Source organism: Fringilla coelebs (assembly GCF_963513975.1).
Source record: "Fringilla coelebs genome assembly, chromosome: 3".
Taxonomy (NCBI): Eukaryota; Metazoa; Chordata; class Aves; order Passeriformes; family Fringillidae; genus Fringilla; species Fringilla coelebs.
Window position 1 is genome coordinate 99,315,889 of NC_140030.1, and position 22,638 is coordinate 99,338,526.

The following is a 22,638-nucleotide window of genomic DNA, read 5'->3' on the forward strand; positions in this document are numbered from 1 at the left end:
CTCTCACATCCTAGAAGGCCACCAGATATTCAGCTCAAGTGCAGCAGTCCAACAACGAAACTTTCCACACGATGATTTCATTACCAGGTAAAATTCTGTACAACAACTCAATGTGATGAAGAATTAACTTCAGTACACACTCACTGCATTTGATGATGTGCACACACATTTATTTGCAAGCTTTACTTTTGGCATCTCAAGATGAATTTGCTAAGCTAATGATATTCTGAGAAGGTGTCAACGTTCCAGGTGCTGTGGGCAGTCCAGCACTGCCAGCACCTGCAGCAGGTGGTGGTGCTCTGGGTAAGGCAGAGCCGAACCCCCACGTGTCACAGCACAATCTTTCAGATAACACTAGCAGAGCCCAGCCCTTCGCAGCAGTCATTCAGGAGCCTGCAGCTCACTTCACAGTGGGATCTTTGGACTTTGCTTCATGGCCATGTGCCAGCTCAGGGCACTGCATCTGAACCAGGTGTCCTCTGCTGCTTGGGCTGGACTCACATAGGCACTCGCTCCTCAGTGACACCAGTTCTGGGGTGAAAGTGATGCACCCTGACATGTCTGGTGACAATGCACAGCAACACAAATGTGCACAAAGCATCAACTGCCATCCTGCCCATGAGGCTACTGGCAAGATTAAACTAGACACTGCATGTTGTGTCAATGGGAACAGCATGGAAGGACAACCCCGATGCAGCTGAATCTGTTAGCCAAAACTTTCTGCATATGAACAAAGCTGCCTGCACAAGACAGAGGAGAAAAGCAAGAGGATCCTGTCTGTCCACCCCACCATCTACAATAAAAAAGGAGGCTTAAGCTAGGAGACAAAAAGCAGTCCTACATTTTGAGACAGGCAGCATCTACCGCAAAAGGCTGAATTTGGATGTAAGCTTTACATCTTTCAGCAGTGTGAAGGTCTGTGAGACGCAGAAAGAACATAAAACCCCCATAAACATATTCTGGATAGTACCAGGTTTCACAAAGTTTCGTTGGTACATCAGTCACAATAGAAATCGCCTTTTTCCCCTCCCCCATCCACGGCAGGCCATCAGAACTGCACTCAGAGACTTGAAGACAAATGGGCAGCTGCCTCTGGAGGCAATTGTGAGGAGACTAAAGATCAACTTGCAGCTGGCACTTCCACCCCCACCTCTCCTTAATACTTCAGTCCACTCGCTGCCAGACAAGGATCATGAGTCAGCTCCTAAACATATTCTCCTTGAAACAATAGCTATAGCTCTGTGCTGCAGCTATCCCACTGCTCCAGCTCCAAGGGACACGCCACAGTCACGGAAACAAAGGCACCAATTTTAACCTACAGCAGCCCAACACCAGAACGAAGGCTACAATAAGCGTGCACTAAAGAATATTGTGCTAAACCTGGGAGATTAGCAAAGCTATTTTTGCCACGTAACGGGCATGAAGTCAGTGCTGTAATGTAAATCTGCAGAAACAGCAAACAGAACTGGGTTTGGGGCTACATGGTAAAGCAGATGGTTTTTGCTTAAACCTTTTCTGCTACAACAGGGTGCAGTTTGATACCTCTTCACTGTACACTGCAGTACTAATTAGAGGGCAAAGGAGACAATTTAGCCTTTACAAATTAACTTTATCATAGCCACAGGAGCTGCTCTCTCAGTTCTGAGCAGGCACTACTCACTGAATCTCCTGCACTCACAAAGATGGAGCGCCAGCACGGGTCTCTCAAGGAGAGTAAAAAGCTTCCTTTTGCAAGGGCAACCTTTCAGCTTACCCAGCTGATGACATCAAACTCAGGCTTTTCTGACCCAAGTGCTGTCAGACAATAAAGAATTCAAATAACAGATAAAAAACCACAACAGATTTCTCAGAAGAAGATGTTAGGTGATGAACTGGTGGTGACTACCAAGCACTTAAAGGGCCGTGCACATAATAAAGACATGGAAGAGTCTATGTCCATGCACCATCAAGAAACAGCAGCAGCCAGAACATGCCTTACCTACAGCAGTAGAGACCCTGAGAGCTCCATGCCTTACCTCTACTGAGACCCTCTGATGTGATGTTGCTCACAGAGTTACAGTGCAAGCTAACATGAGAGGGGAATTCTGTGAGTGCCGTGTTTCTGGTTTCCTGTAGCTAAGAAATCAGCAAACCCAGCTGTCCTTTCTCACCTCACTATAGCCGGTGTTTCTTACGGCTGAATCTTGCCAGATGCTTTGAGGAAGTCTCTAACCCTAAATATCATGAGCCACAGTGCCCTACAAGCCAGAAGAGAAACTGGAGACAGAAGTAAAAGACTGACTCCCAACATGATAAAGAGACAGAAGAATTGAAGGAAAATCTGCAGGACCCTGCCAGGTGTGGTTTGTGGGACCGAGCAACACAAATCAGAAGGTCCTACAGCGCGTCAATTTTACCACTAACAGAAAAGTGAGCAATGCACACATTCTGTAAAAAAAGACAGCAAGCTGCATACATATGTATCTTTTAAATTATTTTATTTTGTGTAAGCTAAAAGGAAATTTACACACTTAAATCTCAAAAGACCTTGGGCATGCATATTGACCTTTTTAGAGGTTCTTTGACATAGCTCTCTTTTTTCCATAGGAATTTCCCCAGACATTTACAACCCATAGTTTTTTACTGTATATACAGCCTAAAACCATAGCAATCTATGATTATGTCATTTTACACTGTGCAAAATCAAACAGGAATAGTGGTACAACAGAACATAAAAATTTTTAACAGGTAAATTTCATTGTAAGACATTCATATTGTTTTGGTCCTTCTTTTCCAAATCAAACTGATTAAGAGCAGACAACCTTCTAATGACCAAAAAAAAAAAAAAATCAAGTGTTTAGACAGTAATCCATAACTGGAACAAGAAATTACTGACAGCATACCTTTCAAAAGGCTATAGAGTGACAGAGCCATACTATTGAAGTTCAAGAACATAAAAACTGATCAGCCAACCAATCAAACAGAGGGAGGGGATGGGGGAAAAGAAAAGGAAAAACACATCTTAAGCTTGTTAAAACACAAAAGAAATTACTGGGTTTTAAAGAAATAATAACTGAAAAACCCACAAAAGGGACAACATTACCTTTTAATTTTTTTTCCAGCAAGAAGTATTTTAATATATGCAGGAAAGAAAAAGTTGCTGAATGCAATCTGAAAATCTTAAGGGGGAACTTCACAGATTGTGAAGATTGAAGTTTTCATTATGTGTTTAAAGGATTTTTTTTTAACTTTTAAAAGTTTTTTAAGAAGGACACCACCAGTGTATTTCACAAAGACATAAATGTATACAGCCCAGCACAACAAAAAGAATAGATCTTCAAAAAGATTTACCCCCAATTATTTACATTTTTCTCTAATATAAATTTAGGACTCCAGTATGTAAATAAATATACATTACTATGTATACCTTTCTAGTGCTGCTTACCAACAAATCATCTGAACTTGATATTTTTTTAATTAAAGCAAGATTGCTTTTTATGACCCGCAGAGGGAAGAAAAAAAATCAATAGAAAACGTCCAATTCACATCACTTTAGTCTACCTTTTCTTGGCAGCTTGTTGAAGGTGTTAATGTGGCTGGGAACATCAACACCTTGGCATGCATGAAAGTTAAGTCAGGAAGGCTAGAAATCACCTTGGCAGCCTCTTCACTGAGATGTTCTTCCTTTTTAGGCTTCCTGTTGGGAAGAAAAGAACAAAGTGCATTAATCCAGTACCTAATAACCCTGGGATCACTGAAACAATCACTGATTGAAGCAATGTTCTGTCAGCTTGTCTCCCACTGACAGGCACTTCTGTAAGCTACTTGAAGGTAGTCTAATGTTATAATACCTACCTGCCTACCAATAATGTGTTAACAGGGAGAGTCAGCAAAATGTTCCTGTGTATATTGTTGCAATAAGGAAAAAAAGTCCTATTCAAATGACAACTTTTACAGATTTTTTTTCTTTTCTTTTTTTTTTTAGCAGCTTTAAGAGTCAAGAGACTCACTTGAAGAGACAACCATGCCCATATTCTAGAGATAAAACAGTTGGAGCATTAGTTCTAAATTACCTAAATCCGGTACAATTCTTCAAAAATAAAATGGAAAAGATCTTAAAAGGACATTAAGAAATGCCTAAGTTACTTCCCAGTAATTTTAAAATAAAAAAGCACTTATGCTGTGTTTTCAACGTGACTGTTCTCAGACTGCCCATCATGCCACTCTACATTGTGATCCCAAACCCTTTATTGCCCTCAGGACTCAGCAGCAGAAGGTGCCTCACAAGTAAGTGTATCTCCTTGCTTTGAAGTGCAGGAGTAGGAGCAGCCATGATGCATACAGCAGTTTGGGAATCACTAGGGTTTACTTTGCCTTTTGCATTATTCACAAGAATTGCTGAGCACAAATGAATAAAGACGTCTGAATCCCATGTCACTTGGTTCTCACTATTACGCAAAAAATTCACACTTCCCAAGTAAAATGAAGCCTGGCTCAAACTGCTAGAGACCCCCCCTCTTTGCCCAAACATCCATACTTTACACATATCTGGCTTATCTTTGAAGAACACTGACTACTACTAGAATTACTCAGTTTTCCATCAAACATTACTGCAGTTTCAAAAAGGCACCTGCTAAATCCTGTAATGATGTAAGAAATTGCAACTGAATAAGCTCCCTCACCTTTGCGGGAAAAAAAGCCGAGACAAAATGCTTGAACCAACAAAACTGCTTTCCCTAGAACACTTCAGAAATCTCCTTTCTGTATCTGGTTTTATTTATAAACTTTAAACCAAGCCCATGAGAGGGCAATGTCCACTCCAATCATGAAGCAGCATGTACTTTTTGTCAGCCCCCATGAGGATTGTTTCCTCAGCTGAGCAGAGACCAGTGGAAAGCAAGGGGCCACATGTTTGCTTCCACAGAAGCCTCAGAATTCCTTAGCTAGAAGAAAAAAGAGCCGGAGTCAAATGCATCCTTGACATCTGATGATTGTGGTGACCATCACCACTGATCATTGTGTTGACAATGAACTATCACTTCTGTTTGCTACTTGAAATCCCCACTCGATGAAAGTTCTCTAGATGAGGCAGCCTAAATACTAAATCTGACTTACCTTCACAGAACAGCAATATTTTTTTCTCTGCTGCAGTGGAATTTCACGAGCTACTGACTAGGCAGATTACCAAATTCTGGAGGATAAACAAAGCTGTGTGCTGGTTTTACTGAAGGAAGAAGCAGAGAGCCAATATGTGCCTCCTCTAACAACTTCACAGTCAGCTCTGTTTGCACTCAAAGGACTATCTCTGAGCTGTTGAAATGTGGTTCTCACCCACCACTGTGTTATCAGTATCTGGTGCCACTATTAATAATCACTTACCACAAGCCCCTTAAAGGTACCAACTCCTGATGATCAAGGACTTCGAGCTAACAAAGGAGTGTTTGGCAGAGGAAGCCAAGGGAAGAGGGCTGCCTTGGAGATGTTCCTGTAATTGTTCATCAGGCTAGATGGAGCTCACACACTCCTTGCTATTTATATTCCTCTTCCTCCTCTGCTGAACTACAGCATGCTAAGAAATGGCACTGCTGGGTCCCAGAGGCAGCACTGCCTTTCACTCCGTGGTCACATGCAGCACCTTTGTCACAGGACAGTGCCACCACTCCTGCTGTGCCAGCTGCTCTCTGCAGAACAGGCACACCAGTGAGGTGTCAATCTCACCCACTTACCCACTGCTCCCCTTCTGGCTGGAATATTCCCCTTTGCAATAATTTATCTACTTCAATGCACTGTAAAAAGTATCTCTAAAGCAGGAGAAGCTAATGCACTAACACAGCAACCACTGCTTAGCTGTGACCAAGATAGACCTATAGATATAATCACTTGGTAATGAGACTCAAACCCTTTTTTGAAATCATCTCAGGGCAGAAAGGGATGAGATGGCCAAAATTCTCCATTCCTCCATGGAGAGGGGCAGGTTCCTCAGCAATACAACAAAACTGGACACTGCAAGCACCATTTCTGGGTAACAATCAACACTTCTGGCAGCAAATATCACCAGGGCAACCCTAAAGAGTTACTCATTAACTCTAATTTCAAGACAAAGTAGCATCATCACTGCAGACAGGTTTTACCTTTTAAAGGTAGCAAACTGCCTACTAAGTGTGATGTCCATTAATAGAGGGAAGAGAAGTAACCGAGCATTAACTTCAGGCACCACTTTTGCTGAAGATTTCCCATTGCCAAGAGCTTCCTTTCCTGAGCCCTGATCAGTGGAGAGGAGTCTTGCAGAACTTCCCCTGCTCAAGCACTCCTCATTTCTAGGTCCTACGGCTTAAAGAACAGCCACCTGAGTGAGTGGACTGTCAGTGGCAGCTCTCCTATTTCTGCCTGCTTTGGAATCAGAACTTTTGATGACAAAACCATGAAAGGACCCATCCCTGGATCAAAACAAAATCTCAGCCTCACTGAGGTTTCAAAATAATCTTCTACAGCACACTTTGCCCCTATCAATCTCTTTTCTTACACTAGGTTACATTTCCCTCCAAGAAGGACAGGAGAGATACTCCTACTCAAGCATTTGTACCAGGCCCACTATCTGTAGGCACTAAATTTCCTTTCCAAAGACATGTTAACACTAAGCCACAAGAAATGAACCAGACTTACAGGCAGGAAAGTTGTTGGAAGAAAATCAGGCAAGAAAGAGGGAATGCTTTGTCCATCCATCACTTGCATGTCACTGCTCTGTTTTGCATTCCAACCCCTTCCTGCAGCATTCAAGTCTTCCAGGGCTTCAGCCACTTCTCATGTTTGCAAAGGGTTTTTAGGATAGCATCAGCAAGGCCAGGCTTTATCAGCAACAATGAGCTGATTAGAGAAATGCACTTTTAAAACACTCTGTAATTAAGAGTTAGCCTGCTCCATCCAACACCATCCCCAAGGAGTATTTCCAGTTTAAATGAGGGTTTTGGCCGTTTCTTGGAAAGGTATCAGTGCTCTGCTTTCCTTCAAAAAGACAGCAGATAAACTTTTGATCTCTGCCAATTTTATGGAACTAGGCAAGGCTGGAGACTGTGGAATGCTGCTCTGGATCCCTGACCTTCAACACTTACTGATGCTGTCGAAGTTTCAGGCTCAAGCTGAGAGAGAAGTTTCCCTCCTCTCCCAATACTTTCCTGCTGAGAAGCAGACTTTCTGGTTCAAGAAATGGCTTTGCAACTAAAGGTAGGGCTACTTTAGACAAAGACGACTGACAAAGACGACTCTTCACATGGCATCCCACAGCAGAACAGTGGTATTTTCACTCTAAACTTTACCCTAAAGATCCTGGGTTCAGCCAACAGACATGGGAGAGCCTCAGCCAACTGAAGTTGCCATCAAAGTGATCCAAATGCACTGATTTTGTCTTCCTCAGTCAGTTATCATTGATGTCTAATAGTTAGCATTTCCAGGCTGGTGCATGAACCTCATTCTCATTGACCTGGCTGTACCCAGTCACTCCTATTTTAAAGTCTCCAGTTCATTACAAAAGAATTTTAAAAACTGAAAAGAAAAACAAATTCATTACAAAAAGCTAACATTGTGCCATGCTAGTTGGCATACTGCTGAGGCTATACTTTCTTATTTCTCAGAAGGCCTCTAGCCTGAAAAAACAGACTGCTTTTCTTTTGGGGAGCATGAAATCAAGAAGAAAAAGCACTTGAAGTTTTTTTTTAATTCAGAGTTGATAAGAACATACAAAATGTACTAAACCATGAAAACAGCTAATCATTGTGCATGTCTGAACTCAGCCTCCAAGTCTGAGGTCCTAGCCTGATATAATGCTACATCACAGATCTAGAACCAATTCCTGCTGGTAAGCAATGCTCTCCAGAAGAGGGGAAGAGCTCTGACATCTGGATAAAGAGCTTTAAGAGCACAAGTAAGAGCTTTCAAGTGCATTGTGAAAGCACTGGGAAAAAAACCCCAAATCCCTCATATCAAAAATACAGTACAGAAAAATGAGGGTCAACACCCATTTAAGCAAAGTTTTTTTGTAAACAAAAAGCTAAGACATCTTAAAGCAAGGTACAAATCTCTTAGATACTCTTAGTGCAGATACAAGAAAGATACATTTAGAGTTTGCTGTGGTTACTTTTAAATTAAGCTTAGAATATAATACAAATGTATTTCAACTGTAACTATGTTTTCTAATTCCCAAAAGCCAAACTTCCACTACAGTATCTCCAGGAAGAGAATGTGCACTCCATGGATAGAAAAAGAGGCAATCTAAAAGACCCAAAAATCAGCATGGAAGTGGGGAGTTCCCTCTACTGGTTCTCCCTTGAAATTTCATGGCTTGTTGATTTCATGTTCACTTTCAAAATTATCACTGCAGGAAAATTGGGAAGATAGTTTTCTCAGTAAAAGAGCATGTTTGAAAAGAACACTTGAAAATTACAAATTAGTCATTTTAAGCAAGCCAGCTCCACCCCACCATTACTGTGCCTCCTCCTAAGGGCTGTTGCATGAAACATCTAGTTTCAGAGTGCTGAATAAACCCTAAAGCTCACTTGGGAGTGAAGATATGTTATCATGTACTTGTTGCACGTTGAGGCACACACTTCCAAAAACCAGTGTTTTACTTGGTAAAGCTTCCTCAGCATTTCTTTTAAAGGGCACAGACATTAATTATATGTTAAGACAGTCTAGGATCCTACTGCTAAGACAACATAAAAAAATAAACCCAAAGAATACAAGCTTATAAATGGAAAGACGATTCTGGACCTAATCAAAGTCCAGACTTCAAGCAAGCCATTTGATGTCTAAAGCCTTTCTACAGATACTACCTATAAAAAATGCACAAAACTACTTCACATGTGCTCCACTGAGGCAGACATGACATCCTAAACCAACTACACGCTCAATCCTTAACCTGCAACAGCAAAATTAAACTGATGTTTGCTCACTGAAGTTTTGATAGGTGCTAGAAATATTTGTGAAGGGACAAATATAGTCATACTTATCTTTATAATTATTATAGTCTATTATTATAGGCTGTTATCATTTTACTTGTGCAACATTCTGTATTTATAAATTACACAGAGTCCAAGGAGAATCTGCTGTCTTAGCCCTAGGTCACTGAGCTGATTTACCCTGCCACTCTCAGGAACCAGCTCTGGTGTTCAGAAAGTTGCTTCCTCCAGTTCAGTCTTGGGCTCTTTCAACATAAATCCTGGTGATCGTTTTCCTTCAACTCATAAACTCTTACCCACCTCATTTTAGACTTCTAAGATAATTTGAAATAAGAACTACAGTACAATGAACTTCAGATTTAAAATTTAAAGCCTTTTGATCATTCAGGAACTTCCTACCTAGAACTGCACACACATTCACACCTCACATTTCACACCACCCTTAGAAACAGAAGAATAATGTGCAATGAAGAGCATTTACCTTGTGGACGTGCTTGCTTTCTCCACTGTGGACATGAGCCTTGCAAAAGCATCAGTCACTCTGCTGCTTGCATTGGAAGTTTCCAGTTTTGAGGTTGTCAATTCATACAACTCAGGATCCACACCTTATAGTATAAAACAATAATCAGTGATGGTTGGAGGCAAGTAAAGTCATAATTAGTCACAGACCAACTTGCTAGAGACTGTTTTCTGTAAACATCTGAATCATTTATAAATTCAAAATACATGAAAAGAACATGACAGAACATGTTTGCATTTCTGAAGCATCATCCTCTCTTCCCATTCTTTTTCAGCAGCTTTTTTAGCTGTAGTACAAAACACATGCCTTGGATCAAGTCTCAGGCATACAAGGTCTCAGTCTGTGAGTAAAAAAGACCAGTCTGATTGACTTTTCAGAGTGAAACCTCTATAAAAATGTCAGCTGTGTCAAAAATGGATTGTTTCAATTATTTCAACTCAACTGCCTATATTAAAAGAACACTGCATGTTAACAGGGACCGACTCTTCACCTAGAGATTACAAACAACACTGGCATGCAATAGAGTGCATTTAGTATCTGGTGCTTTTATGAAACGTTGAAGTGGAATGGCATTAAAAAAAAGTTACATACTAATATGCACAGCACCACCAAAACTTTTAGTCTGTGCTTCCTTTTTAGCTTTCAAGTATTTTTAACGCATTTCAGCCCCGGATTTCTAGCTTCAGGTATCTGAGGTCAGATGCTGAATTTTGACATCACTTTTGCTGCAAATGGATTTCAAATTTTAGCAGCAGAGGTCATTCTGAAAACACTGCAAACAATGGAAACTTGTATGCAAAATATATATATGTATGATATGTTTAGTATCAAGTATCACATCTCAGTAGGAAGTAGCTCTAGGATTTTTTAAATATTACATACTATTTCTTAAAAAAAACTTATAGGAATCAGAATTACCAAAATAAATCAAGAGGAAAGACTGTTACAGCAAGTTTTGTTGCATTTGAAATTGCTGATACTTCCCTAGTTACAGTTTCAGATATTTCATGCTTCAGAGGTCTCATGAAGCGTGCATATGTGCCATTCACAAGGTGTTTTTCCAAGACAGCACAGAATTGTTGTTCATAAGCCCTGTGTTTATTCACAGACACCTCTGTGCTAAACAGGTGTCACACTTGTGCCTCTTGGTGCGGACAACGCAAAAGCATTTCATCCCACTGCAGAACAAACACTGCAAATACTGGGACCTGGTGGTCCTGTGCAGCTCCCTGATACAAAACCAGCATTTATTAGTGTTTGCTGATGATTCATCCAGTTTACTTCTCAGGATCAAGATGCTTTTAGAAGTATTCTTGAAATACCAGAAGATTACTAAAAACAAATGCCAGTGCCTATTGCCCTGCCTTTACTACCAGTAACTGTAGCACTATGTGTGCTAACAGATGATGTTAATCATCCTCAAACCTGCTTTGCATGAGCTGTCTACAAGAAGTCTCTTGACCATTTATCCTTTTGGGAAAAGTTAATCCTTCTTTTATTGTGAGGCTACTTAGCTGACCACGATGTGAAATTAAGAAAATAATCTGGTTAAGTTGCAGGAGGTGGAAGATTTGTTCCACATAGTATGAGTTGATTAAAAATTGATCAGCTGTCCCTTTAACATACATGTTTTTTTAAGTCTGGATTTTCACTGTTGATTTGATCCAGTTTCATGCACAATATCAAAATATGTACTGTCCTGAGACCGGTATACCAAGACTTTTAGAAATGTCAGATGTTTACAGAACTTAGAAATAGGAAAAAGCCTGAATATTCCATAAAATATCCACTTTCAATCAGGGAGAGGAAGCCTTGAAGAAATACACTTTGACTTGCAGAAGCCTGCGAAATCCCATTAAGGTACAAATTGGAAAGCTAATTGAAGGAAGAAGCCCTTTGACATGCAACTCTGCAACAAACATTAAATGCAACCTTGTAAGTTACATCATTTAGATATTCCCATTTACAGGCCTGTCTTGGGATGTCACTGCTCAATTTACTGTTCTTTAGGCACCTCTTACTCAGCTGTATTTATGTTAAACTATTAACATGAAAAATAAAACAATACACTAAATCTGTGGGAAAATACTAGAAATTAGTAACTCCGTATTCATAATGTGGAATGAAAAATTTTATTAAAAAGTTATTTTGAGTACTGATGAAATCAGACTGAGAAGAATTCCATGTCAATCTATAGCAAGTAAAACTAAGTCTCCAAAGAAAGAATAAACTTCTACTGATAAAACTATCTTCTTAAAGCAAAAAAAAAAAAAATCTAGCAATTTGTCTTTCAATTATTTTATGTATTTTTTTTAAGAGTTGCATATTCTCCATTTTATTCAGATGATGAGAAAATATTTAAGGAAACCACTGCAAAACCTTAATGAGATATTGAAGGAAAGTTAGCCAACCAAACCCCACACAAAGCTCCTAAACACACACACAAACACACGAGCTGCAAGCCATGAAACAAATGACTTTCCCAGAAACAAGTCAGTAACGAAAAAAACCCAAAGCCAAACCAAAAGAAATGAAGGGAAACAAAAAAAAAGTACTATAGGGCATACCATAGAAGGTGATACCTGTAACTTGATGGAACAACAACATAAAAAATAAAATGCAATAAAAGACTTAACAGAGTATTCCTCCAGTAACACCTTCCAGTGTGCACTCCTTCTGCACAAGCAATAATGCATGTACCCAACTACACAAGCAGTAATAGGTGTAATGGGCACTGGTGACTTGTGTCAGTGGACTTGGCACACACTTAACAAAGAATCTGTAGGACTCGAGCACCTTGACTTTGCTAGCTGTCACTTCCATGACAAATCTGCCCTCTTTCATCTGATAATGGTATTTCTCAAGGGTGGAATAAAAAGTCATTTAGATTGCCATGCCATAAAATTGCTTTCAGTGATTAGACTTTAAAACTAAAAAAGTGTGTTTCTAAAAAGAAAAAATACCATAATAATTATAATCATGTATTTGAAATATGGGAGGACCCCAAACATCTTATGAAAAATTAAAATCACTAAGAGGAAAAATATCTTTACTGTGAAGAAATTGCTTATCGTGGCTTCAGGCATTGTATTGAAGGAGTACTTGCATTATCAATTTGACCTATGCACTGGAACAAATCCCCAAAGTGTTCCTTGAAATTCCTGCAGGAATTTATTCAAAGTGTAGGTTTTCACAAGCTCGTGCAAAATACTCAGAGCATGTAAAAACCATGTGAAAAATGAATTTAATTACTTTCACACATTATTCAATGAGAGAGTGGGTTTTCATCTCCTTTTTAAGGGAGTAAGTTGCAGATAAAATGCTTTGGTTTCAAAATTAACATTCATGAACTTCTAATATCTCACAAACATGCAACTATCCTTCTTTTCTATTATAAAAGCTGTTAAAACACCTTTTTCACTGTATTATTAGCAGTAGTCCATGACCTCCTGTGAGCTGTCATGTATCAAGGCTGATAAATTTATATTCACACATGGCTTCTAAACATCATCATAATCCTGGAGGCACTCCGAGAAGAGAGCAAGCCTCATCTTTTAGGAATTGCCACATCTACATCATTTTTCAAATTTCCTTAATTGCTTAGAAGAGTTAACTTCTGGAATTTCTCATTTGAAACAAGTGTTTTAACATCTTATTTGCAAGAGCATAAAAGCCATTCATTCCTTCAGCAGGTGACAAATACAGAGCTGACAGTACCTTTTAAATACTTCGTACTCGATACAAAACATCAGAAAACAGAACACAGATTAAAGGAAAAATGCAGTAGAGAGACATTTTAGAGAAATGCAATGTAAAACTTCTCCTTGTTTGTAGGAAAGTCAAGTGATGTGCTCATGCTTTTAGTAAGTCGTTATATTCTTACAGTTGTGGTTTGAACACTCTGCTGACCTGGGATTGTGGTGGTGCTGCTAGAGCTACTGTCATCCACGGGCCCAAAGAAATCAAGGTTCAGAAGAGTGGAACCTCCACTAGCTTGAAATTCAGTGACCGTGTTGGTAGGCAGCCATATAGAAGGTAAGCCAAGGGAGGGGTTTATGTGTAAAAAGGGGTAAGACACACACTTGAACATGCAAGTTATAATTAGTACTCAGTACGCAATTTAAAAATCGACATGAAAACAATGCTTACAGTATTAGTTTGTACCTTCTAAAATGTTAACAACTTAATGCATATTTCCTCATGTACAATGCAGCAAGGAAATCAACACTAGTAACTTTAAAATAGAAATATTTATTTCAATCTAAAAATGAAAGAGAACCAGCACGACCCAGAGAGAGAGAGATGTGACCAGTTAAAGGGAAACAATATATAGGTCAATTGACAGTTAAAATATAATGGGCTTTTTCCTCCCCTCACTGAAATTGAAAGCCATTCTTTCATCAGGAAAACTTAGCAGATCCTCAAACAGCAAAGAACAAAAAAGAAAAAAAAATTCAAAATTTTATTTAACAGCTTTAAGCTATTAATTATCATTATCTTAAAGCAGTGTGACCACTGGGTAACAAAGGCCACTCTTATGTCCAGGTCCTCACTGACAAATTATACTGTTCCCCTTTAGTACTAAAACAGAAATCAAACCAAGATACATTTTAAAGTTGTTTGTTAAAAAGAAAGCATGATGATTGACTGAAGTAGTAAGACACCAGACAACAGCAAAAGGGTCCATCCAGGCTTTCCTTCAGCACCATGATATTGCTATCCAAACTCTTACACCCCACACATTCTGCAACAACACAGTGTGGCAACACCAGTGCAGTAAGAGATGCACTTTATCTGAGCCTGCCTTTGAACTTTTGTGTCATCAATCAGTTGCTGTCAGAAGGCTCCTTGTAAAGGAGTTTCTTAATAGGTTTCTAGTCTGTCAATCAAACAGACTGAAGTTTCCAGAACTTGTTTTATTTCCTTTGCATGCACTTACATTTCTGACACTGGAGGCAGTGGCACAACTCACTTTGCTATTAAAATAGACATAGGTGAAGGATCTTTTAGGTGATAACTATATACATTTACAGATACAAATAAGTTTGTAGCTACCTCTTTAATATATTAGCTATAACTAGCTCTTTAGTGTAAGCAAAAGTGATAATGAATGAAATCACATTTTTGAAATATAAAATTATCTTTAAATCTGAAAACGTTCAGCTCAGGAAGTATCTATTTTGCAAACAGTTTGTGGTTAAAATATTGTGCTTTGAAGTAGCCACTTTACAGAAGTTTGTCATTCAGAGGATGTCTAAAGAGATAGCTGACTGGTGAAAAATACTTTTAGGAAGTAAAACTCATCAACCTAAAATGCTCATTTGTTCCGAGTTTCATTATAATGTGTAGTTATACATAATGAAGTGTTAATATTGCCACTGTGTCACTAGCATATGGCAGGAATCTAAAATAATACTCAACTTCGTATTTTTCAAACTATGTAATACTTCACATAGGGGAACTGTTAATCAGAAAGAAAGCCTGAATTTCCAAAGTTAGGAGTAAGAAATAAGTATTATATATTTTTTAATATATGTGTGTGTGTATATCTTAAAAAAATAATCAGCAGATAGATGTTTGTCTGAACTTTGTAGCTTTCTTATCTCTAGCTCTGGTGCTAGAGGCTCTACGGAGAGACGTACCATCTAAAGGGTTAGTAAGGCCACTGCTACTCCAGTCAAACTGGACAGGTGGTAGAGATTCCTAGAGTTGAAAAGTCAGAAATCAGATTTTATAGTCAGTTCAGGTTACAACAATGCAAAGCAGTTCAAACAACAGATTCTTTAGCGTCTAAACACTAAAACAGACAACTAAATGATCAAGCCCAAACTTTTGGGAGGTGTGTCTTTTCATAATATGCACTAGAGATTCAAATCAGATTTGTTTTACCACAGGAACTCCATTAAATTCTGATCAGCACAGATCAGGTAACTTCTAACTCAAACAGGATTTGCAAATTAACTAAAACATGAATTGAATAACAAACCTTAAGGCATCATTGAAAATTAAACTATTACTTTCGTGGAAGATGAGGCGCTTAGCATAAATAGTTATGTATACACAATTACAGGGCAAATTCAGAACAGTGAAAGCTGTCTGTGCATCCATTCTTTGTCTTGATCATTTATATTATTTATCATCCAACAACCAGTCATTCTTTTTGTTTGTTTTGCTCTTAAGAAACACAATCCCCACATATGAGGGACACACTATCAACATCCACTCCACCCCCCTTAAAAATAAAAGTCCTGCAAGTTATTATCCTTTCGCAGTTAATTCATCCTGATCTATAAACAAACCATTGACAGCAATGCTTGAACAAGAGGAGTATGGAAACACTGACTCCTTCTGGGAGCCCATCCTTGCTTTTTGATCTCCTCTTATTAAGCCTTCTGGACACAAGCAAGCAGCAGGGACCGTGCTCTACAGGGAAGGTGTGTTCAGGGGCAGTGTGACTTGCAAGCACTGTCTTCCTGTACTCTCAGGACACAAACTGATGGACAGTAGCAGAAATGTCTGAAAGAAGCTGAACCTTTCTACTTCTGTGCATTACACTCTGCTCTCTCCCCAGGGAAGTCAACTGTTGTGAGGCACTGGGAAAGGATGTGCCCTCAGCTCCTAAAGAAACAATCACAGTATGGAAGAAAAACAATGGATGTTCTCAGCATGATTCTTTAAAACACATCAGTTCTTGTTAAGCTTCCAGTGGCTGAGCCATACCTTCTCTTTGCTTTTGTAGAAAATCAGCCTTCATTTTTAATTTTAAAACTTCCAACCATCTGACACGGAAGAAAAATGCAGATTCACTAATCGAGACTGTAGCAACCCGAGGTAGCTTTGTAGCACAATTAAGCTCACTGTAAAAGGCATTTCCTCAGTGCTAGATGTTTGCAGGAAGCAAAACAAAGGGAGCTGGAGATTTCTCTATTTACTTATAGGAAAGATTTTTCTAAGCAAGACATTTACTATCTAATGTCTTAAAAATACTTTCAGTACTGAGCACAGCTTGAACAGAATTCTCTCCATGGAGGTTAATAAACTGATTCTCCACTTTTTACTTTGCTTTGGGAATGGTATTACTTGCATTGAAATGATTTGCATGTAGCTATAATGTCAGCAGTGTGGAAGCTCCACCTGATAAAGTAATGATCACTATTATCAGTAGATTGTTTAAACTTTGTCACATGTAAAATAGATTAACATTAAAAGGAGTTTGTAGGAAAAGAAAAGGTACTGTATATAACAATTTACTAGGTTTCTGCCCTGAGCAAAATGAACTCAAATTGAAGTAAAGTGGCTTCCTACCAACTTTTACTGAGGAAAACACCCAGTAGATTTTGTGTCAAAGGCCTGAGTCAGGACTGATGACTGGCAGAGCTGCACGGAAAAAGTGGTAGCAATGGTTTGCCAAGTGTTTGCCTTTAATGATGGCCTGACTCTCAGATTTGACAAGGAAAGGACAAAGGAAGTGATGAATTCTTCCTAAAATGGGAAAAAATGAGTCTGACTCCAAATCAGTAAGAATATACCAAGTATATTAGTCTGCTCTGTGGGATTGGGCCACCCTGCTGACTTCAACTACTTTGCAAAAGAGAGGGTAAGTAAAGCAGCCCTCACCTATACAGATGCTGGCAAGTCCCATTATATACAGTAGCAAACCAAGTGAAAGGAAAAGGCAGAGGAAAAAGCAAAATTAAACAGAAAGTTTTCTGTTTCTCATTACCTCAGCCCTAAGAAACACCTGAACACAGGCACTGAAACCTCAGCCAGTGGGAACATATCCAGCAAATGGGAATATAATGTTCAGCCTTTCTACAACTGCAAGGTTGTTAGGTTACTGCAATTATTTTTTTAGTAACATGCTGTAAGGAAAAGTGCCCAATCTATGAGAATATTGAGAAATGGAGCACATTGCTTTCACTCCTCAAGACCTCCATCTTAGATTACAGGACACAGTACAGAAATGAAAAAGTATACTCAGCTGTCAGAGTACTACTCTGAATGTTAAGGAAGTAAGAAAGAGGAAATTAAAATGCCTGCCTGTTTTACTGCATCATATTTCACTTTGATACAAGTGAGAGATGCTTTCACACAGTAATTTTAGAATGTATTATGTAAGAGCTCTCATAATCCAAAAGAGTAAAATGTAAATGTTTGTGTCTGTGCCAATAATTACTCAAGGAAAATTAAACAAAATACAAAAAAAAAGGAAGCCTTTTGCTGTCTTAAAGCTGGGCAAAAAGAATAAAAGGACTTGTAATACAAATATAATGTCAATATTCAGATGGATCCCAAAAACAAGCATCATACACATTCCAGAAAAAGCTTTACATGCAAGTAATTCATACATTTCACTGTGTGTATTCATTGGCAAAACTTTATCAGTTCTGAAAACTGCTCTTTTCAGACAACCCCTTTACACAGCTGTCACATCTGAGAGAACAGCAAGTTCTGTAGCATCTCTTACCTGCAAATCTTTCTTTCTTACTTTGTCATCAAAGCTAAACACACTCTCACACTCTTGGATCTTTCTCACACGTATAACTGGAGAGCAGTTCCTGATGGAGCCTTTGGCTGGTGGCCAATAATATGGTAGTTTGCATCTGTCATTGTTAGAAGTCCTGATGGTCTCTTATGTAATTAAAAGTGTTTTTAGAGACTGTCACCCCATGGGGTTTAATTAAGGTTCAATCCCTAACAGCCACCAAGTGGAAGATGTATATTTCTGTTATAACCTGATCCCTAATTCAGTGGCTTACATACAAGCAGATGTGCTGTAATGGGCACCTGCAGAAAAGAAGCACTGGTAATTTTCTTCTACAAAGGTCTGGATCACTGCAGATTTTTCCAATATAAAAGTTACTAAGTAAAACTTGGCCAGTAACTCAACAAAAGAAACACAGTCCCAAATAGAGAGAAGAAAATGCTTTGAAGCAATAGCAGAAGAGCAGAAATATCTGGACAACTTTCTTTAAAAAATCCAAAGAGAAGCAGATAAATAAACTTTAAAACAATCAGAAAAAAGTATCAAACCAAAAGAAAGCAGTCTTCATTAAGTCCAGACAGCAACCCTTTAGACAAACACCGGAATATATTTTGCATGCACTGCCTGAATACTTTGCTGCAATTTAGAAGCCCACTAGAGCTGTACAAAAAAAGAAGAGAAAGGCACCTGTCTTGGGTCCCACAATCAAAGGGTGCCTATTTCACCAGTCACTCCTTACACCTGATGTGCCTTGACAAAGCCTTTTACCTCAGCCATGTGAAGTCTTTGAGACACCATGCTTAGATCAAGGCAACAGTAATCAGGGGATTATTTCATATTCTGTTTACTGCCTTACAGTTATGAGCACAGAGGAACAGAGAAATAAACCCCTCAATTGTCAAGATAAACAACAGATCAAAGAAGAATTTAGATTCTACCTTCAAATATAAAAGAGAATGACTCAACAAAAATCATCTTTATACAATAAACTAATGCAAAAATCCAGTCAGTGACTTGCTTGAGAACTCAATTTCAAAACCCTTGTCCCTATAGCTTAAATGGCTCAGATGGAAATTTGTCCACTCTATTTCCCCAGCCTAACTCAGTGAGACCCACTGGAGGGAATGAAGGCAAAACATTCAGAGTTTATATCATAACTAGGAAGAAACATAGCAGCTCATTTGCTGCTTTTTACCTCATTCTATTAGTTCTAAAGTTCTCCATTTTAAATCTCTGCATGCTTTTGTCTGCTTGCATACAACAAAAACATTTAGGGGGCATTCCTGTGTTTCTACAAATGTTCTTTCCACTATTACTTTCGCGTCATCAGTCTTCCAAAATCTTATTCCCTTAGCAGGAAGTCATACACATAGATGCACAGACACTGATCTGTATACAAGTGCCATAAATGCCAGCCCTCAGAGGAGAACTTTTCCCTGGGCAAAGAACATGAATCTATCAACCAGAGCCTCTCCTTCCAAAGAGAAGGTCAATATTCTGAAGTTTCTGAAAATGTGGATAATCTTCATTCTGAAAATGGAGGAATTTAGAATTTAACTAACTAATTGCACATTAACCAGGTACACTAAAGAGGTACTTGAATTGCTGCACCTTAATAACTTGCACTTAGAATAAGAAGTTTCAGACTAAGAATAATTTTAGAATAAGAAGTTTCAGAGTCCACTAAAACTGCCTGTATTTCTACTGAATAGCTTAACAATGTTTGTAGCATAGCTCCTAACAAGATGTTTGGGCACATCATCTTATATAATCTGGAATATTCTGAAAGAGCCATTTGCACAATGTGACGTCAAACTGGATTTTCCCCGAAGCAAAAAGAAGCCACCAATCATTGACAGAAGATGAGACCAAGAAAGAAAGGAGGTCTCTGAGGCAGCGAATTGATTGTTCAGGCCCTGAAACTTTCAGAATGTCATCTAACTGCAGTCTCCTAGAGTTCTGAATGGTTACAATCTCTAATCAATCTCTTCCCCAAAAGCTTATTTTAGTGTTTGTCTTTTTGGAAAAGCTGACATAATGTCAACAGTGCAGACAGACAGCACAAAGCTTCTCAGATGTATTAATGGACCACAACTACTGAACAGAGATGGCCTTATTGAACTGGAGGTCAAGATTATCACACTGTAACAAGTAATGGGAAATTCTGTAGCAGGAATTCATAATTACAGAAAAAGAGAGACTTTGGTAAGTAGAGGTTCTTATTTTCAGTGCTATGACTGTCAAGCAACTGAGAAAATGGCACTTGTCAGAGATGTTAATTCAGGCTCTCCCAGCTCTCTACACTGTTTAGTGTATGGCTTAATTTATGTTTCCTCCTCTGTAAAAAAGGGTATTTTGGATGCTGCAAAAAGACTGTGAAATTTTCCTACTTTCTTACCACACAGCAGATTTCTTCAGGTCAGACTGTTTGCAGTAATCACTGTTTTTACCTTTTCTCATATCTATTTCAGCTGCTCAGTTCCACTACATATGAGGAGCAGCACAGGAAGCACCAAATGTGTATTGCTGTATAAAACAATGTGAGCTCTGAGCCCACCGACAAACTGCTGTTCAACAATGAAAAAGAATTCTCCTCTGCTACAAGCACGTCACACTCAGAGATCTGCAGTGTGGCAGAGCAAAGACTGCAAGAACATCACTACAGTCACAAGTACCTAGTGTTAAGGTTAAGTGTAGCCCAAGAATAATTCTTTCTGGAATGTCTTCAATCAGAAGTCATGAGCATAGCGGGTAACTGAAGATGTTGGGTGGATTAAACAAGACCTGCACTAAGGAGGGACACAGCTGAGTCTCTGAATATGTACTGAGCATCACTGTAATGACCCTGAAAATGAAGTATCTCTGCATATCCCATTAGCTTGTTGACAACCACACACATTGCAACATGCATGGCATTCAAGTACTTTTCTAATATCCTTACATCAAAACAACAGCAACAAAGAACTCATGAAATTCAAAAGCTCACTCCTAAACTCTTCTGAATTCATTTTGTACCAGACTTTAAAGATAGAGAAGCCAGCAAAGCAACTGTGTGTAACAGATAATTCAGTAAAATCTGGCACAAAGGGCCAAGAGAATTCATACAACCAAAAAGTCAAAACACATATGCTTGTAATGACCACACCAAAAATCTCTCTTGAGGCAGCTGGGCTGCTTTTCGTTACACTCTGAAGAAGTAAGAAAGGGCAAAAGGAAATGAACATGAACAGTATAAATGTAAATAGGACAATTCAGAATACCGAGTGCTAAGCAACATGTAGAACAACCTCCAACAATAAACTCCAGAATAAGCAAAGATGAAGAACCTTTGCCAGAGGTCAGATGAGTCTAACATTACATATAAAATCTGTCTATCTGCCCACTGCCTTTGAGAGCAAACTGCTGTGTACCAATAAGGATCATCAGGACTCTGAAATGGTGGCCACCAGCTGCTACAGTGTCATCACAGGCACTCCCAGTCACACATGAAAAGCAGATCCAAGAGCAGGACTTCAATCTGACACAACCAGCGCCTGCCTTTTACATGTAGGTGTCTTTGAATACAACATCCAGATATTTTAAACATAAGAGACAAGGCATCCCATTATTTCCCTCATTCTTTCTTTGCCTCTCCTCATCCTCCTCCCCCTGTTTTTTACCTGGAACTGATCAGATGCACATGTGTTCATCTCTGGTGATACAGGAGGTGTCTGTCCTATTGAAGCAATTTTTTCTGCTGCAGATATTGGTTTTAAAGGTTCCTTGGTAGGTTCTAACATACCCTGAACAAACAAACAACAAACAAATAAATAAATAAATCTGATTTTTAAAAATTACTTGCACACACAGACACACACATTTACAGACATTTCAAGAACTGCAGATGCCAAAAACTAGAACACACTACTAGGTTGTACTACCCTCAACTAAGGGCTTGGGGGTAAATAACCATGTATCTCTGGGACACGTTCACTGTGCTGAGAGGGGCAGGAGAAGATGGAGCAGGGGAAAATCATTGTGGGTCCTCAGGCCTAAGAAACATTTTAGAGCTAGTAACAAAAACCCAAGTGTTGAGCTGGAGCTTGCTTTCAACTTTCAGTAAGGTAATTTAAGCTGGAGAAAACAGTTACTTGATAAGGTGATGTCTTCTCCTCCCAACTGTGTGTAGACTGTTCCAGAAATATCAAATGACCCATCACAAAAGTACAACTGCATTAATTCCATTTCAACAATCCAAAAGAAACAAACCAAATTATCAGTTTTCAGAATGGTACCAAGAATGATAATTACTGAGATGGCAATAAATGCATTAAGGAGCATTAAGAAAATAAACTCACATTTTTAATTTTAAGCAAATATTTCAAATGTAGATAGTACTAAGAAAAATGTCTGAAATCTGATCTTGAAAAAAACTGAGGGTGAGAAGATATACAGAAAGCCCAAAGTTTGCACTGAGACATGCCAATCACCCAAGAACAATGAGAAACCCCCAAATAAAAGCACAGGATTTGCAACTACAGCATTTTAAACAATTTTCAGGAAGTCACTTGCCAAGATCAACTGTCCCACAAATGTTTCTACACCATATTAAGGGAGCTTTGAATGTACCCACCAGTTCAATAATTTCTTTTGGACAGCAGAGAAACACAGAAAGCAATGTGGAAACAGAAGCAACAAGCCACTTTACTCCTACTCCTGCTGCT

General features: G+C 38.9%; 1 protein-coding gene across 5 annotated transcripts in view; it reads right to left on the reverse strand.

Moving 5' to 3' along the window:
- Window positions 1-2,489: 2,489 nt before the first annotated feature.
- Window positions 2,490-22,638, reverse strand: part of AFTPH (aftiphilin) — a 42,386-nt gene continuing 22,237 nt past the window's right edge. Inside the window, exons 6-10 of one of the 5 annotated variants that reach the window (XM_084203156.1) lie at window positions 21,595-21,717; window positions 15,093-15,153; window positions 13,360-13,443; window positions 9,412-9,535; window positions 2,490-3,676 (exon numbers count right to left, since the gene is read on the reverse strand). In XM_084203156.1, the coding sequence (XP_084059282.1) occupies window positions 3,532-3,676; window positions 9,412-9,535; window positions 13,360-13,443; window positions 15,093-15,153; window positions 21,595-21,717 (537 nt within the window). In that variant the 3' untranslated portion in view covers window positions 2,490-3,531. Of the gene's footprint in view, window positions 3,677-9,411; window positions 9,536-13,167; window positions 13,444-15,092; window positions 15,154-21,594; window positions 21,718-22,638 lie in introns of all 5 variants that reach the window. The other 4 variants (XR_014616051.1, XR_014616052.1, XM_084203157.1 and 1 more) reach the window with 4 other exon arrangements.